Source organism: Mus pahari, chromosome 5 (assembly GCF_900095145.1).
Source record: "Mus pahari chromosome 5, PAHARI_EIJ_v1.1, whole genome shotgun sequence".
Classification (NCBI taxonomy): domain Eukaryota; kingdom Metazoa; phylum Chordata; class Mammalia; order Rodentia; family Muridae; genus Mus; species Mus pahari.
In genome coordinates, this window is record NC_034594.1 from 94,862,906 (window position 1) to 94,881,341 (window position 18,436).

An 18,436-nucleotide genomic window follows, 5' to 3' on the forward strand; every position below is an offset into this window, starting at 1 on the left:
TACACTGTAGCTGTCTTCAGACACTCCAGAAGAGGGAGTCAGATCTTGTTAAGGATGGTTGTGAGCCACCATGTGGTTGCTGGGATTTGAACTCTGCACCTTTGGAAGAGCAGTCGGGTGCTCTTACCCGCTGAGCTATCTCACCAGCCCATGGCCAGCATTTTTAAAAAAGTATGTCCTAGGGATCAAACTCAGATCTTCACGTTTGCATGGTGAGTACTTTACCAACTAAGCTAACTCTCAGACCCTAGGACATCATATTTCTTAACGATGAACAAAGCACAAAGGTGTTTTAAACCTATCTCACTGGAACAGTGTTCACTATTACCCATAGAAACTAAAGGTAATAATCCCCCGGCTGCTCTATCTACTTCCACCTGGGGGAATTTAGCCCATGAGACCTTGAAAGGGGTCTTTGATTTCTCCAGGTTTGTATGGTCCTCAACCACATGGATGCACTTATGCTTTCCCTTAAGGATATCTTTAAAAGTCAAAGCAGGCTACAGCCCTACAATGTAAACAGCACCGCACCAGTATGGTATATCTTTATTAGCTTTGTGACCATTCCCAGTGGCCGGGAATGTGCTCTGTGGCTCTATACGCCAGCTTCTTGACTCTGTATGAGATCATAGAACCAAATATGGGGTTGCAAAACATTTGGTAATAGTAAAAGGTCCAAATGCACGAGGACTAAAAAACTAATTTTAAATCAAATGCTGGTGAATCTGAGATGTTTCTAGTAATACTTGCCCATTGTTCATCTCCTGATGTCACTGCAGCCTTGGTTCTGAATACAGGGCATGTACACTTGCATCATGTATGACATGAGTCCAAGGAATGCCAGTCAACACTGTTTGAAACACCTTGGCTCAGATTCAAGACTATCACATACTATTAATTGTAGAGTATAAATTGTAGATATGAAATATTCTGCAGAGTATTTCTACAGAAACAACATTTTGATTATGGGAAACGGGGACTTCGTTTTTATTGTTTCCTCTTGGCAGTGAAGCTATCTCCCCCCCCCCCCCCGGTCACTCTTCGGCATGTATCAAATGCAGCTTTGGACTGTAATACGTTAGAATGTTCAGGGTTCTTTGTGTGCTTGTTTGCTTGGTTTTTAGTTCTGTTGTATGTGTGTAGTGTTTGCACATGTGTGTGTTGGTGTACATGCTTGTGAATGGCCAGGGGACAATGCTGAGTGCCTTGCTCTATCTGCCCTGTTCCCTTGAGACAGGGTCTCTCAATGAACCTACAACTAGGCAGTCCCTGCAGGCCTCCTGGCCCTGTCACAGCGTGGTGCTGGGGATACAGGTATGCACATTCATGTCCAGGTTTTTACATGGTTTTACATGTCTGACAGGCCCTGAACCTGACAGACAGCAGGACTTGGGGGGGGGGGAGAGGGGAGAGGAGGTGGGGGTGAAGGCCGCACACACTCCTGCCCTAGCAGGCCTGAGTCAGAACCCATAACCCACCCCACATCTCCCTCAGCAGGGAAGGTGACCCAGGGACAATACCTTCTTCTCAAAGTTGATCTGAAAGTATTTGGTCTGGGAACTTGAACTCAATGCTTTAACCATGAAACTGTCTCCCTAGCTTTGACTTTAGTTTTTCTACAAGGTTTGTCTCTATAGCCCAGGATGGCCTTGAACTTGAGATCCTCTTCAGTGCTGAAATGTCACTGAAAGCATAGGTCTTTTAAAAATGAAAACCAAAGGGAAGATCCCCTCGCAGCCTTACCACACAAATGATAAGCAGTAAGTATTATTTGAAAGGAAAAAGAGACTCATCTGCGGCAAATCTTGTCGCCTCCCATTGAGTGAGGCTCACTCTGAGACTTCTGAACTTTGAAAGACTGCGCCTTTGACAAAAACGATGAGTGGAGGGGACTCCTGGGTCTGCTCACTCAGGTCGGGGCTGAGGGTGAATGAAGAGACCTGGCATAGGCTCCTGAGAGCTCACCCGTGAGCACCTCAGGCCAGTAGGTTCCACCTCTCCAAAGACTGAAGATTCCACCGCTGTCTGCGGACATTGCTGGTGGAGTCTCGAGCTAGTCGCCAGTGTTTATAAGTACAGAATGGGGCACTATTTATTTTCTAGCTCCGCACTTAAAGGAGCACATTAAGGTGATTTGACAAAGCTTTCACAGCCCCCCACCCAACTACACCACCACAGGATAATTGAAAGTTTGGCATGGGCAGTGGGGGACTGCAGTGTAGTGTCTTCCCCGGGGTCTCTGTGGCCTAACCTCTTCCTAGATGGGATAGAGGCACAGTCCTGAGCCTACAGCCTCATGCACCCCTCAGAAGGTGCTGAGGGGGTCACTCTGGCTCGCTCTTCTTTCTTTAAGGGTATGTGTTAAGTGTCAGACACAGCTAGCAGAGAGAGGCCTACCTGCAGGTAGGTGGCCCTGACCAGGATCACCATGTTCTAATTATCTTTCCAGCCGGGAGGAAGAAGGTACAGCTGTGGGCCGTTTGGCCTCTTACAACACTGTCCTTTGTCCTCCTTCAGGATCAGGATCCAGAGTGTCCCCCTCCCCCCAACTCCCACCCCCGACAAATCACAACGTTTAGAAACTTGCCTTGCAGTGAATGCGGATGCAGTCATAATAGTAACGCCACTCGTCTGGAGAAAATGTAATGGTGACCGTGAGTGACAAGCCTGGGATGAGGCGGTGCTCCTGGAAGGCAGGCAGGCTGTGTTGGGACAGGCCCTGGACCTGACAGACAGCAGGACTGGGGGTGGGAGAGGGGTTCAGGGGTGGGGGTGAAGGCCGCACACCCTCCTGCCCTAGCAGGCCTGAGTCAGAACCCATAACCCACCCCACATCTCCCTCAGCAGGGAAGGTGACCCAGGGACGACAATACCTTCTTCTCAAAGTTGATCTGAAAGTATTTGGTCTGTGGTAGTAAAATATGAAGGTGTGTGTCTTCATCCGAAATATTGGCGATATTCTGGGTGAGAGAAAGGTGAGTAAGAATTTGACTTATTTACATATTTGTCTCTTCATTGCTTATACCTTATTATTTTACATTTTTTTAAAAGACATGAAATATGGGCTAGGAGATGGCTCAGCCAATGATTGCTAGGCAGGATGAGGAACCAAATTCAGATTCTCAGCAACCCATGGAAGAAGCAGTTTGTGCCTGTAAACCCTGATGCTGGAGAGGAGCCAGGAGAATCCCAGGGGCTCGCTGACCAGCAAGTATATAAGAATGGATTAGCTCCAGGCTCTGTGAGGGACTCTGTCTCAAAAGAATATGGTGGAGAGTGTTGTGGATAGCCCTGAGATTAATTATACTTTTTAAAAAATGTATTTATTATTATATTTAAGTACACTGTAGCTCTCTTCAGACACACCAGGAAAAGGCGTCAGATCTCATTACAGATGGCTGTGAGCCACCACGTGGTTGCTGGGATTTGAACTCAAGACCTCTGGAAGAGCAGTCAGTGCTCTTAACCACTGAGCCATCTCTCCAGCCCTGAGATTAATTATACTTGATGTTAATTCCATTCTCCTGTGAGGGGTTGTGAACAAGGAATGAGTCAGCACTAAGGTGATTTCCTGTAAACCTGCTTCCTACCTTAATTTATAAAATAAAGGAGAGCTGATGATTGGGCAGATAAAAGGGAAGAAGGAAGAGGGAGAGAAGAAGGAGAAATGGGAAAGGGAGAGGACACAGAGGAGGAGGAGGAAGAAGAAGAAAAGTGGAGCAGCAGCACATGGCCTGGAGAAACTGCAAGTTCTAAGGGGTCTCATAAGCTGTAGAAGATGGTAGCGTAGTGGTAGATCTGCCCAATCTAGGTGCACAGCATGTATTCATACTAATTGTGTTTTGTTTTCATTGCTGGGGCATAACTGGGAGGAGATTTACTCCAACAGGAGAGTGACTGCTGAATACATCCATGCCCTCTTCTGACTTTCTTCTGTATATATACGGGTGCATACACTTACATACACATATGTGCACATATGCCTTATACATACATACACACACACACACACACACACACACACACACACACAGAGAGACAGAGACAGAGACAGAGACAGAGACAGAGACAGAGACAGAGACAGACAGAGAAAACAGCATTAGGCAAAATTAGCTTTTCCTATCTTAGAACATGTGTGTTATGGATGTGTGTCTATGTGTTTACATGTAATATATTTAATATGCTCAATAGCACACAACTTAAAATGTGACAGATGATACTTTTAATCTAAAGTTCTAGATTATCGATTTATTATCACAGATGACTTTGTTAGGACTAGAGAGATGACTCAGCAGTCAAGAATGCTCTCAGAATGTACAGAGGATCAGGGTTCGGTTCCCAGCACCCACCGCTGGCGGCTTGCAACACCTGTAACTACAATCCAGGGGATCTAAGGACACCCTCTCCTGGGGCCACGGACACTAGCACTCACATGCATATACATATACCCCCTATTTCACCCCCACGCATAAGCTGACTCATAGCTAGCTACCTGTAACTGTAGCTCCAGGGGATACAAAGCCCTCTTCTGGCTTCTGAGGGAACTAACATACACGCGGCATGCATTCGCTCAGACAACTCTCATATAGAATAAAATAAAGAAATGACCTTGTTGATTTTTGCCTACATCTTGCATTCAGGGCCAACTAACGACTATAGTAAATAAGTGTGGTTCAAAAAACTCCATAGGCAAAGCATAACGATGCTCAGGCAGGGTGCGCCATGGTGCGCTGTGCCTATCTTGTACTGTTAAGGCCCTGTGCCCCCAGTCCCTGAGGAGAAGACCCTGCTACCTATGGTCCTAATTTTGAGAAGCAACATTTGGGGAAGGGTAGAGTTCGTAAAAGCTGTATCAGAAAGTTGAACTCTATATTACAGAAATTCCAAGGGCACTGCCATTATAGGTTAATGAGTTTTGTCTGGGCCTATAAACACACTGAGTATCTCCTAGGAAAAGCGATAGCTTATTTATTAATAAATATAATTTCTGAGACAAAAAAGGAAATGTCCCTAAGGGGGACAAAAGAATACTAAGGGCCTTGGGTTTTGAAAAAAAAAAAAACCCACAAAGATCATTATTTAAAATTTTGAGCTGGGCGTGGTGGCTCATGCCTTTAATCCCAGCACTTGGGAGGCAGAGGCAAGCAGATTTCTGAGTTCAAGGCCAGCCTGGTCTACAGAGTGAGTTCCAGGACAGACAGGACTACACAGAGAAACCCTGTCTCGAAAAACCAAAAAAACAAAACAAAACAAAACAAAAAGTCAAAGTAGACAGAAACATGAATGTTAATATGCAAACAGATGCCTCAGACCCTCAGGTCTGCGTGGCCTCAGTGTTAATGAGTTGCACTGAGTCATTCCACTTGTGGGCAATTTGCATAGTTTCCTGTGCCAAAACCTAGGAATGTCCTTGTCATGTTCTGCAAGAATTAAGACCATTCTCAGCCAGACTACCCACATTCCGGAAAATGCCTACCTCACTCTGAGGGGGTGCAATGACTGCGACCCCCTTGTAGGCACTACAATAACATCGATGTAGAGCTGAGTCTCCTTGCAAAGAAATGGAGGCTCCAGTTGAACAGGGTAGGGAACACACATGAACTGGCTGCTACCTGAACCATCTGTAGCCTTGTCTGGATCGAGCCCAAGGCTGTTAGACCCAGCTTCCATTTCAAGACTGAGTTCCACGTGAGCCCACGTCTGTGTCCACATCTCCAACCACACCATGGTTCAGAACAAGGGCTGTCTTGTTTTGAACCACAGGGTTTGGGACAGGACAGGTGTTGTATGTTCAATATATCAAGCCTGGAAAGATGAGTTAATCTTTGAAGAACCTGCTATCGCTCTTGCTCTGAGCTCAGCTGCAGTTACAGGCAAGAATGCAAGAAACGTTTTAGATGGTGTCAATCTTTCTGAAAAAGAAATGGTACAGCTGGCTGATGATTGAGGCCTTATTTACACTGCCGCAGAGTCCTGGAGTAGAAGAATGGTTTGGGACATTTTTTTGGCACAATGAAGACTTCTACTGATTTTCAGAGAGGGAGAAACCTTAGTAAAACAGTGTTCTCCCCTTGTTTGGCAAGACTCGTTTTGAAATTGGTGCTGCCCATATGTGCGTGAGTGTGAGGTCATCTACTGGGGCATAAGCAACCTACACACAGAAAACTGACTCTCCCTCCCCTAGTGACTGTCAACTGCCAGCAGCTCCTTCAGCCCCAGCTGGGGCCTCAAGAGCCTTTCCCCAAACCTTGTTGGAGTTTTAATTGGTTGGATCTTGCAAAAGTCTTGTGCAGGCAGCCATAGCTGCTGAGTTCAAATGTGCAAAGGCAAGTCGTGTTCAGAAGACTGTCTCTTCCCCATTGCCTGGCTCTTCCGTTCTTTCTGCCCTCCTCATCAATGTCCCCTGAGCTTTGTGGGTGGAGAAGCAGATCCGTGGAGATACCTTCTTCTGTGGCTGAGCCCACACTTACTTATGCCTAGCACCTCTAACAGTTGTGAATGCCTTTGATAAGAGTATTAAGGTAATCGCTTTGGGCTTCTGCTTAGCTTTAATGAAGGGAACAGGAAACTGGCTTTCCCAGCATCTCCCAGAATGCTATTAAGATGAAGTCATGTTGTACTTTTATCTACTTCTTGTTTGTTTTAATGTCTGATAGAATCAGTGTGGTGCTTTAGACGTCACACTGTCCTCGGTGAATGAATGAACCGCCAAGTCAACCTTGTGTGAGAGTGAGCTCAGAGTCTTTCCTCTGTTCACTGAGGAAACAACTGTGTCAGGCATTGTGCTGGACAATGAGGAAGCAGCAATAAGAAAAAAAAAAAAAGCAGGTGTGGGACTGCTCTCCCAACAGGGCAGAGTTGACATTTCGGATCTTAAAGATTTTATCTTTAATTGTGTGTACATGAATGTCTTTGTGGGGGGTTGTGCACACGCATGTGGATGCCAGTGGAGGCTAGGAGGGTGTGTCTGACCCCTTGGGGCTATAGTGATAGGGAATGGTGAACTGCCCAACGTGGGTGCTGGGAACCAAGGCCAGGTCTTCTGCAGCAGTGTGTGCTCATAATTGCTAAGCTCATGTTGTTTATATTGATATCTGAATCTCAACCCACATGTTTAAAAAAAAAAAAAAAGAACAGCCAAGACGACACTGCAGCCAGAACTCTCTTTGACATGCTCAGGTCAGGGGTCATGCCTGAATCAGTCATTCTGCCAGAGAGAATATGTGCATTGGAATGCCCAGACCTAGACACATCTTCTCTGGACAGGCATGGCACCTGACCAGAGCTGGCCAAAGGGACCACTACCTGGGATGTCCTAAGAAAGGGACCTCCCTTCCCTTGGTGTTGTGACCACATTGGTTTGGAGGAACACAGTCCTTGAATGCATCCCTGACCCAACTTTCAATCCCCTGTGGACTGGAACAAGGGAGTTAATTTTTTGGAACTAGGGGTTCTCATCTAAATAGCCCCTTCTCAGAGCCACTGTGAAGCCCAGACCCTGGTCCCTCCTGTGGACGGGAGGGTCACAGTTTTAGAAAGGGTGCTGAGTGGGGCTCTTGGGCAGAGTGGAGTTCGTTTATTCAAGGACACTGATGTCCTTTCTAATTTCTCTTCAGGAACTGCCTTTCTGACTAAGTGACCCCACTCTGTGTGTGTGTGTGTGTGTGTGTGTGTGTGTGTTTGTATGTGGAGGTCAGAGGTCAACCTTGGGTGTCTTTCTTAGTCATAATTTTATTTTTTAAATTGTATTACACATATTTATTGGGAGGGCGAGCCAATGCGTGTGGGGCTCAGGTGACTTCTAGGAATTGATTCTCACTCTGTCATGGGGATCCTGAGGAGTAAAGTCAGGCAGTCAGGGTTGGTGGCAAGTGCTTTAACCTGCTGAGCTACCTTGAGGATCTTACCTTAAAATTTTTTGTTACATTTATTTACTTATGGGGGTGATATGTGTCATGGATTGCCTATAGAGGTCAGAGGACAAGTTGTGGGGTTTGTTTTCCCCCCTTCCATGTAGGTCCCACAGATTGAACTCAGGTTGTCAAGCTTGTTAGTAAGAGCCTTCACATGCAGAGACATCCCACTGCTCACCCCCAGTATCTTTTGAAATAAGATCTCTCATTTTTACCTGGAGTTTGATGACTCATCTGGTCTGGCCAGGAGGCCCCATTGTCCACTTGTCTCTACCTTCCCAGAAAATGGGTTTACAAGCCCATGCCGTCATACCTAGCTTTTTGACATAGTGCTGGGACTCGAACTCAGGGTCTCATGCTTGTACAGCAAGCACCTTTCCAATTGAGCCATCTCCCCAGCCCTGGCCTGTATCTGAATTAGTAACATAAATGCTTCCGGACCCCGTGCCTTTAGCAAGTACCTACCAGAATCTGTTGGTGCTCTTTTTCTATCTCATAGCCTCCAAAATGGACTATGCCTGGTCTGGCCTGGATGACCTTATTGTTCAGAAGCTTGGCATAAACCCCTGTAAAAGAAAGGAAGGCACGTTCATCATGAGCTATCAGAGAGAGTATCACACTGAAGAAGTTCTTACTGGTATGGGCTGTCTTTACTTTAGGGGTCTTTAAGAACAGTGGGTTCAGCTGCCAGTGAGAGTGATTCTGAATCTCAAAAGAAACTGGACTAAGTCTCCTTTTCTATTTAAAAAAATTTACTTTTATTTGTGTGTGTGTATGTGTGTGTGTGTGTGTCTGTCTGTCTGTCTGTGCCTGGGTATACCAACAGAGGCCAGAAGAGGATGTCAGAACCCCTAGAGCTGGAGTTCCATGCAGCTGTGAGTCATGGGAACAGACTCGGGTCTGCAGAGCAGCAAGCGCCCTCCGTGGATCAACCTTCTCAATCCCCTCCGTTCTGTCTGTGTTCATGCGTGCTTACCACCCATTACAGTTATCTGCTCTCTACATATGTCATGCATGTCTCTGTGTGTGCTTGTGGAGGTCAAAGGACAACCTCTGGGTTGGTGTTTCATGTGCTGCCCGCTTTTCTTTTGATGTCTGAGATGAGGTGTCTCACAGGCCTGGAACTTAGAAGGTAGACTAGGCCAGTGAGCCCCAGGGAGCTGCCTGGCTCTGCTCCCCTAGTGCTGGGACTGAAAACACATCACAGAGACATGGGTTTTCTTATCGTTGTTGTTGCTGCTACTGCTGTTGTTGTTGCTGCTGCTGTTGTTGCTGCTGCTGTTGTTGCTGCTGCTGCTGCTGTTGGTGTTGCTGCTGCTGTTGCTGCTGCTGCTGTTGCTGCTGCTGCTGCTGTTGTTGCTGCTGNTGCTGTTGTTGCTGCTGCTGCTGCTGTTGGTGTTGCTGCTGCTGTTGCTGCTGCTGCTGTTGCTGCTGCTGCTGCTGTTGTTGCTGCTGCTGCTGTTGGTGTTGCTGCTGCTGCTGCTGTTGTTGCTGCTGCTGCTGTTGGTGTTGTTGCTGCTGCTGCTGTTGGTGTTGCTGCTGCTGTTGTTGCTGCTGCTGCTGTTGGTGTTGCTGCTGCTGTTGTTGTTGCTGCTGCTGTTGTTGTTGCTGCTGCTGTTGTTGTTGCTGCTACTGCTCCTGCTGTTGTTGCTGCTGCTGCTGTTGGTGTGTGTTTGCTTTACATGGGTTGTAGGGTTTGATTGGGGTCCTCATGCTTTCCAGGCAAGAACTTTACTGGCTGAGCCATCTTCCTGGCCCATGTTACACATGTTTACATAAAGGTTTCAAAATGAAAATATGAAAAAAAAACCCAACAACTTGTTTCATAGTTAAAGTTACTGTTGCTATGATAAAACATCTGTCACCAAAATCAACTTGAGGAGGAAGGGATTTGACTGGCTTACACCTCCTACTGACTTAGTCCATTGAGGGAAGGTGAGGCAGGAACTCAGACTGAGCAGGAACTTGGAGGCAGGAGCTGATACAGAGGCCACGGAGGGGTGCTGCTTACTGGCTTGCTCTTTGTGGCTTGCCCTTTGTGGCTTGCTCTTTGTGGCTTGCTCAGCCTGCTTTCTTGTAGAACTCAGGACCACCAGCCCAAGGGTGACCCCATCCACAATGGGCAGGATTTCTATCAATCACCAATTAAGAAAGTTCCCTGCAGGTCTGCCTACAGACTGATCCTATGGAAGCATTTCTCAACTGAGGTTCTCTTCGCTCAGATGACTTGAACTTGTGTCAAGCTGACATAACACTATCCAGCAGATCTTGGCAAAAGCTTAATAAATATTGGCATTAAAAAACTGGCTGGAACCCTTCTTCCCCCTGGAGCCACTGGCACAGACACAGACACTTGAAGGTGTCTGAAAGTGATGTGTGGTACATTGTAACACTAAAATACACACCCTTGGGTGGAGATTTGAGATGCCAATGAGATATGTACTACGTGAAACGGTAAGTTAATCCTTGAGTAACAGATAGCATTTGTGAGAGAAAGCCAGCTCCATGAAAATGCTCCAGAGGCCTGCACTGTAACATAAAAGCCTCCACTCTGCCTAACGGGGCCTTTTGAGCTTCTAAACTCTCTACCTGCTCTGACCTACATCCCCCTTCTTTGAAGGACGCTGGCTTTCCTCTCTGCCCCTGCCTCATTTTGTGTGTGTGTGTGTGTGTACATTCACATGTGATCCTGTGGGGTGTCATTCCTTAGAAGCCACACCCTTTTCTATCAATGGAGTTCTCACCTTTCCCCTAGAACTCCCAATTCAACTGTGCTCGATGACCAGTGAGTCCTTGATTCTCCCATCTCCACCTTCCAGCACTGGGGTTGCACGTGCATTTTCCCATGCCTGGCTTTCTGAAAAATCTTGGTGTCTGGAGGTACGGCTTAGGTCCTGGCTCCTGTGCCTCACTTGATTGACTGAGTCACCTCTCTCCCCATGCTCTCAGATACATCTGCTCCTGCTAATCTCCATGTCTCTGTCTGGTTCCTTGTTCTGAGTCACAAGAACTTGGAACCCCCCAGGAGGTGCCTCATAAACCTAATATCGAGCCTGAGTTTCTACCCTGTAGAAGTGGAGCAGGACCAAGACTCACAACTTATGCACAGCAGGTCATCAGCAAGCAAGCAGCTCTGGCCAATGAGACACTCACTTATTTTTCTTCCTTCCTTCCTTCCTTCCTTCCTTCCTTCCTTCCTTCCTTCCTTCCTTCCTTCTTCCTTCCTTCCTCCCTTCCTCCCTTCCTTTTTTTTTTTTTTTTTAAGTTGGGGTCTCCTGTATCCCAGGCTGTATCAAGCTCACTATCTAGCCAAAGGATGACCCTGAACTTCTAATTCTCTGCCTTTATCTCCTGAGTGCCAAGTTACAGATGTGTGCTAGCTACCACACTCGATTTACACGATGCTGGAGATGGAAGCAAGGACCTCACGAATGCTAGGCAAGGGCTCTAACAATTGAGCTACAACCCTACTCCATTTCAGATATTTTTCGAATCCTAATTTTGTTTGTTTTAGGGTCATAAAGCAGCATGTAGTGTTCCTGCCCAGAAACGGGTAAGTACAATGTGTACTTGATAGTCTTAAGCTGTCAAAAGAGCCCCCCTGGAATAGATGCATTTCTAAAGTTTAAGGTGGGCTTGAACAATTGGTGCAGTTGTATTGGGGGTGTGGTTAGTTTTAATTATAAACTTGACACAACCTACAATGACTGGGGAGAAGAGTCTTAATGAAGGACTGTCTAGAATCTAGATTCTAGATCTAGACTCTAGATCAATTTATTGTAGAAAGAATATCTCATATATTGTATGATTGCAACACTTGTCAATTAAAAAACCTATGGCCAATGGCTTAGGCAGGATATGGGACATTCAGGAGGAGAAAAGAATTCTGGGATAGAGCCAGGCAGCAGATCTCCCTCACTTTCTCTTAATCCTTGTGCTGAAGACTTCATTAAAATATATTTTATTAATAAAATTTATAATTAAGATATATTTTATAATCATATATCTGCTTCCTAAACTGTCTAGTTCTGATATTTTTTCTGTGTCAAAGAAATGAATATTGGTTTGGCTCCAGTGAGGTCTCTAAAGACCAGGGAGCCGCTCAGGCTGCTGAGGTTGATGATGTCGAGCCCCTCTGTCTCCCCATGCTTAGCAGAACTGTGACTTCGTCTGGCATACAGAGAGTGCTGGAGAGTATTCAAGCAGGGCAGAGAAGTGAGTAAGGGGTTCCAGAAAGGAAACTGAGAGTGTGGAAACTGAGGTAAGAAGTGTGGTGGTCCCAAGACTGGTTAGGACGGACACTGCCTGTGGTGTTACCGGCAGGCATTGGACATTGGAGGGCGCTCCCGGGATGTCTAGGTTCTTACATCTTAGAGCAAGGAATTGCATCAGGGATGCGCAAGTGGCAGTAAAACAGAAATAGTTTATAGCACTTCAGGCAATGGAAGTGGGGGAGACTGGGGAAAGGTCAGAGGTTCAATGGTGGATGATGAACCATGGATCAGGATTTTTCCAGCCCAGTGTGGTGGGCTTTTGGTTATCTGAGTAGCAGTCATATTTTCTCCAACATGCCTGGGACATGTCAGCCTTGGTCAGAGAGTATTCCAGCCTTTCTCTGCCATTGTTCTTTTATTCAAATGTTAACCGTGTGTGTGTGTGTGTGTGTGTGTGTGTGTGTGTCTGTGTCTGTGTGTGTGTGTGTGTGTGTGTGTCTGTGTGTAGATTGTACAACCTTGGTTGTTACCCACTGTCCACATTGTTTTGTAAGGCAGGGTCTCAGCTAGGCTGGCTGACCAGTGAGCCTCAGGGGTCCCTGACCCTCAGGGCTCCTCCCCAGTGCTGAGGTTACAGGTACATAGCATGTCCATGTTTTTTATGTGGGAGCTGGGGTTCGAACTCACATCCTTGTGCTTACAGGACAAGTGCTTTACTTACGGACCTATGTTCCCAGCCTCATGTGCCTCTCTTTCCATCCTACTTTTCCTTACACAGTGGGACAGACGGGAACAACATGTGAAGAAATGGAAGTCATTGAACTTCTGAGTAATTTTTACCACAAAAATGACTGTTTGGAGGCAGGAGAAACGGCTCAGTGGTTAAGAGCACTTTTAGCTCTTCCTGTGGACCTGAGTTTGGTTCTTAGCACCCACACTGCATGGTTTATAAATGTCCATGGCTCCAGATCCAGGGCATCTGAGGGGCTCTTATAGACTTCATAAGCACCCACAACACATGTGCCACATACAAATAAACGTATACAGAAATGAAAATAGAAATAAATATATTTTTAAAAATCTACCATTTAAGCAGCTAGATCTAAGTGCTTTATTAACAAAAACTGTGAGCCTATACATAGTGATACTATGTATCACTAGACGTAGTGATATGGCTAGATCAGCACCCACAATCCCAGCTTCCTGGACCCTGGATCCCCTGGAGAAGTAATTCATAGGCAAGGGTTTGCTGCCCACTTACTGGATTCCAGAAGGTGGTTCGGCACTTCTGTTCTTTTCGTGGGCTCCTCTACCAGGCTCTTCAAGAGGAGGGGTGACATCTTATCAAAGGGTTCTTTTGCCTGTTGTAGTTCCTGTATGGGGCTTTTCACAACTTCCATCTCCTCGTGAAAAATGGAACTGTCTGTCTAGAGTCAAAGGTTATTTCCTGGGAAGAAAAACAGGAGTCCTGGAATTACCATGAGAAATCACGCACATATTCTCAGTTTTTGACAAATGTACCTCTTGTCTCTACATGGTGTGCCATGGCTCGGGCTGTCCCCGCCTCTCATCCACTGGACACTGCATTCCCACACAGGGCTGCCTCATTAATCATTTGACATCACACACCATAACCCAATATGGCAACATGCTCCAAACTCTCCCATGACTCTCCCAAGTTTTTCTAAAATGTGTTCCTGAGATGTTTCTGGGGCACATGGGGGTGGGGGTGGGGGTGGGGAGAAAGAAAGAACTCTCAGGGGCTAATACATTTGGAAAGTGCCCTAGTTTTCTGTTGTTAATGACAAGATATCCTGTCAAAAGGAGTCAGTGTAGGGGAGGAAAGGGTTTATTTGGGCTTACAACTCCAGATTATCAAGGGGAAATTGAGGCAGGAACTCAAACAACTAGTCACGCTTACACCTGCAGTCAAATGTGGAGAGGAATGAAAGCCCCCATACTAGCCGCTCCCTTTGCTTCCTAGCTTTCTTCCCTCTCACACCATGCAGAGCCTAGGGCATGGCACTGCCCACAGAAGGCCAAGTCTTCTCGCACCAGTTAACCCACAGACACCCAGAGGCCAATCTGATCTAGAGTCATTCCGACTCTTCCCAGATGATTCTAGATTGTGTCGAGCTGACAGTTATGAGTCTTCTTTCTGACGTGTCTGCAAATCACATTCACAGAGATGTGAACCAGGATCCCTTGAACATACTGAGTGTTTGCAAGATGCAGGCATTCATATGTCACCTTCTGGACCTGTCTGCTAATAGGGGGTGATAGAGGGGTGACAGAGCCTGGAGGTGACTGTATCCCAGAGACCTGGGACATGCCTAGGACTCAGGGTCAAGGCTATTTTCAGTTGACAGTTGTTGGAAACTCCACTTTCCTCATAAACACCCATTCCCAGCCCCCTTTAATATTCTCTCTCAATTACTCTTTTAGATGTCATTTGGCATTAACGTTATTGCCTTGAAACAGAACTTTACAAATTCCACATTTAATTCCACATTTATTGTTTTGTGGGAATGGTGGGGAGCAGAAAGTGTGCGTGTGGAGGTCAGAGGACAATTATTCTGTGCGGTTGGTCGGCTCCTCCCATTCTTGTGTGAGTTGTGGGGATTGAACTCGGGTCATCCGGCTTGCAAAGCGAGCACATTCACCTACTGAGCCATCTCACTGGCTCCCAATCCCACACTTTCTATATCATCCACAACTCTGGACTCCTTCAAACAAGCCAGGGGCTGCTTGGAGAATCCCCTGAAGTTGAAGGTGAAATCAAGAATGCATGTCTATGAGTTTTGCTCTTTTTCCCTTGGAGAAGTTCCATACCTTTCGAGAAGACACAAGAGAATGTAGAGGTACTGTGAGGTTGTTAGTACAGTAGCTGCGTAAGAACTATTTCCAGAAATTAGTTGGTCTGTCCTCTCCCCAGCGTCCTGTTCGGTAGCAAAGGTTGCACAATCCGCAACACAGCCTGGGGATCTGCTTAACACACAGTCCTGCCCTGCACCCACTTCTGCCCCTTTCTGCCTTCCAATGCCTGCCCCAACTCCCCCTCCCCCCACAACCCTACTGCTCTTGGACCCATTGTGTTTCCAGTAGGGTCAAGTTGGACTGGGCCCCACCCTGGCTAATCCCGGCTTCTTTCATGCCAACTCATCCTAAAGTGGTAGGTAAAACGCAGGCTCACTCCTACCACCATCATTTCTTTGGGTCTCACCTCACCCCCACCCGGACCTGATCCCTAGATGAACATCTAGGGGATCTGCTTGGGGAGTTCCCGCTGCTTTAGTAGCTTGGCGACCACCTTGGGGCACTCGAGTCACAAATCCGAAGCCTCTTACCCTGCAGATGATAGTTCCGGGGCGGGCGCGCAGGAACCTACTCAGAGCGTCGCCATGACAACGCGGACGCTTTCCAGGATATGCTGGGGGACGCGCCCAAACGGCCCACAAATGTGGGGGAAGTTGGGTGGTTTCTACTCTGGGACGAGGGTTAACTTCTTTGGGTTCTGAGCAGTATGCAGAGCCTGAGAAAGACCAGAGAGCGCCACTTAGTATGAGAAAAACTAATGGATTCCCAAAGGAGCAGAGAAAGTTAGGCCACTCTGAGGGCTGGGCAGCCTGCCTGCGCATCTGGGGGCGGGGCCCCTGGCATAGTGGGCGGGGCCTCCTGACCAGGATCCCCCTTTTTTCCCCTCCCAGTTTTACACTTTGATAAAGTTCGTATACTAGCAACTTTAGGAAGTATGCCAAAAAGAAGCTCCCCTTCTCCCGCTGCAACCAGGGCCAAATCTCAGCCAATCCAGTTTCACGTGTACCTTCTACTATTTTGAAGACATTCCCACATTCTCTTGCATATTTTTTTTAAAAATCGTTTATCTTTTATTTCTTTGACAATTTTGTACATGTAAACCATGTATCTCGATTATATGCACCCCAGCCTGGACCAAGAGCCCTCAATCCATCCCCTTCCCCGCCACATCATCTTCTCTTTTGTTAATAATCCACTGACTCCAATTAGTGCCCCCTGCTGGAATGCTGGAATGCTGGCCTGACCTTGTGCAGGTCTGGCTCAGATAACCATGGCTGTGCAGGGAGTTCACCGTGCAAAGGCATGTCACAGCCAGAAGACAGCATTTCACAGCGCTCTTCCCTTCCTCTGGCCCTTCACCACTTCTTTGATTTTCCTTTAGCGTTAGGTTGACATAGATGTTCTATATAGGCTGAGCACTTAATAGATGCTTATTCTAAGCACTCTGACCGCTTATAAATCTCTGCATAAACCGGTGCCTACTACAGAGAGCAGCTTCTCTGGCCAAGGTAAAGGCTGTACTAATTGATGGTATAAGCATATGTATTTAGAAGGTTGTTTGGCAACATGTGGTTTAGCATCAGTAGTAGGTTCTTAGAGTACTGACCCAGCAGACACCAGCTTTTTACTGGGTTCACAGCACCAGGCCTGAATTCCTACTTGTGGACAAGACTTTAAGTTTAATCCAAAATCATTGGATGTTTACAGCGTCCATTCAAAACTCTTTCCAGCTTCTCTTCTGGTCTCCCCTTTCCTGTATGACTTGACGATTGATGTTATTTGCAGGCATATGTGAGGAGACTCTGATTACAGAGTCCAGACTGTGTCTAACTTCCCGTCTACTGTCTGCTTCCACACCTGTTGTGCTGGAAATAACCCTTTCCCCATCTGGGAAGGTTCACTGGTTTTTGTTAGTTTGGTTTGGACCCACTTTTTCCTCTTATCAACATTCCTACCTATAAAACAACCTCGTCTTGGGACTGGAAGGGTGGCTCAGTGGTTAAGTGTGCTTGCTTCCAAACCTGATGACCTTAGTTTAATCCTTAAATCCATCTGATGGAAGGAGAGAAGTGACTCCTGTAAGTTGTCCTCTGACCTCCACATGTGTTCTGCAGCACACACACACATACACACACACAGAGAATATTAAAAAAAAACCTCATCTTTCAACACTAGCTTTGGGTACGATTCACTTTCAACCAGAACTCACTCCATGCACATATGACAGCTTGGAGCCCCTGCTCTCCCTGTCCCCTCTTGCATGTTGGGGTTCTAGGTGTGCCACCACACCCAGCTCCATCTTTATCTCTTATAATATTTATCTCTTTGTATGCTACACCACTCATTGTTTGTGTATGTGCCTTGTTTTTGGTTTTGAGATAGTCTCATGCATCTTGGGCTGACTTAAAGCTTTGCTATGTAGCCAAGGAGGGCCTTAACTTTTTAATTTTCCTACTTCCACCTTCCCAGTGCTGGAATTGCAAATGTGCACTGTCAGTCACTCTCAGTGTATGTGCAGTGCCAAGGGGCCAGGCACCTGGAGGGCTTTGTGCATGCTAGGCAACCATGCTACATCCCCAGATCTATGCATATACCTCAACAGCAAAATTCTTAGGGGAAGGGCCTCATGTCTCATCTCTGGCTCTCCCACAGCCCTTGACGCAGTTCTTAGTCCATAGTGATTACTTGGTTACTGTTGGCTGAGAGAATGAACACTGTCATTGGGTGAGCTCACAGGTTGCTTTAGTTCCTTCTTGTTTGTGCTCCAGCAAGACGAGACTTCAGGAGAGCAGACATGCACCCATCTTCCAGCTCTCATGCCCCTTCCCCCAGCGCGGACCACAGGATGTTTCCATGCACATATGCATATGTGTATTGTGCTTTGTTTAAATGTGAATGTAGCATTTTTCTTAGTGAAAACATATTTCCTATTATACACAGAAAGCACCCATGTGGTCACATAGCAATTAGCAACAGGGCCTGTTGTCACATGTGGTCACTGTGTGTTGTCAATGTCCACTATCTCATAGCAGCTCAGGTTCTTGCAGGATCTGCTGCATCCAGACCAAGCATAGATGCTTGATGAATTTCGGGCTGGGCACATCATCTAACTCTGGCTCCCAAGACTCTCGTTCCTGGGAGAAGCCTGTAGATGGCTTTCTCTCTGGTAAGAAGGACAGACAGAGGTATGCTACTGCACCAGGTACTTTCCCCATAGCCATGACAAAATGCCTGACAAAACAACCTTAGAAAGGATGGGTTCATTTTGGCTTAGGTCAGGAGTACAGTCCACCATGGGGGACGGCATGCCAATCACAGTGTGAGGCGGCTGGTCACACTCAGTTCTCAGTCTGGAAGCAGAGGAGACTGATGCTGGTGCTCAGCTCACGTCTTTCTTTCTTCTTTCTTTCTTTCTTTCTTTCTTTCTTTCTTTCTTTCTTTCTTTCTTTCTTTCTTTCTTTCTTTCTTCCTTCCTTCCTTCCTTCCTTCCTT

General features: G+C 46.6%; 1 protein-coding gene across 1 annotated transcript in view; it reads right to left on the reverse strand.

Moving 5' to 3' along the window:
* The window catches only part of Cfap221 (cilia and flagella associated protein 221), a 71,395-nt gene extending 57,868 nt beyond the window's left edge, over positions 1–13,527 (reverse strand). Inside the window, exons 1-4 of the mRNA XM_021199190.1 lie at positions 13,389–13,527; positions 8,379–8,479; positions 2,874–2,960; positions 2,588–2,686 (exon numbers count right to left, since the gene is read on the reverse strand). Coding sequence (XP_021054849.1) covers positions 2,588–2,686; positions 2,874–2,960; positions 8,379–8,479; positions 13,389–13,527 — 426 coding nt within the window. The remainder of the gene's footprint in view (positions 1–2,587; positions 2,687–2,873; positions 2,961–8,378; positions 8,480–13,388) is intronic.
* Positions 13,528–18,436: the final 4,909 nt, after the last annotated feature.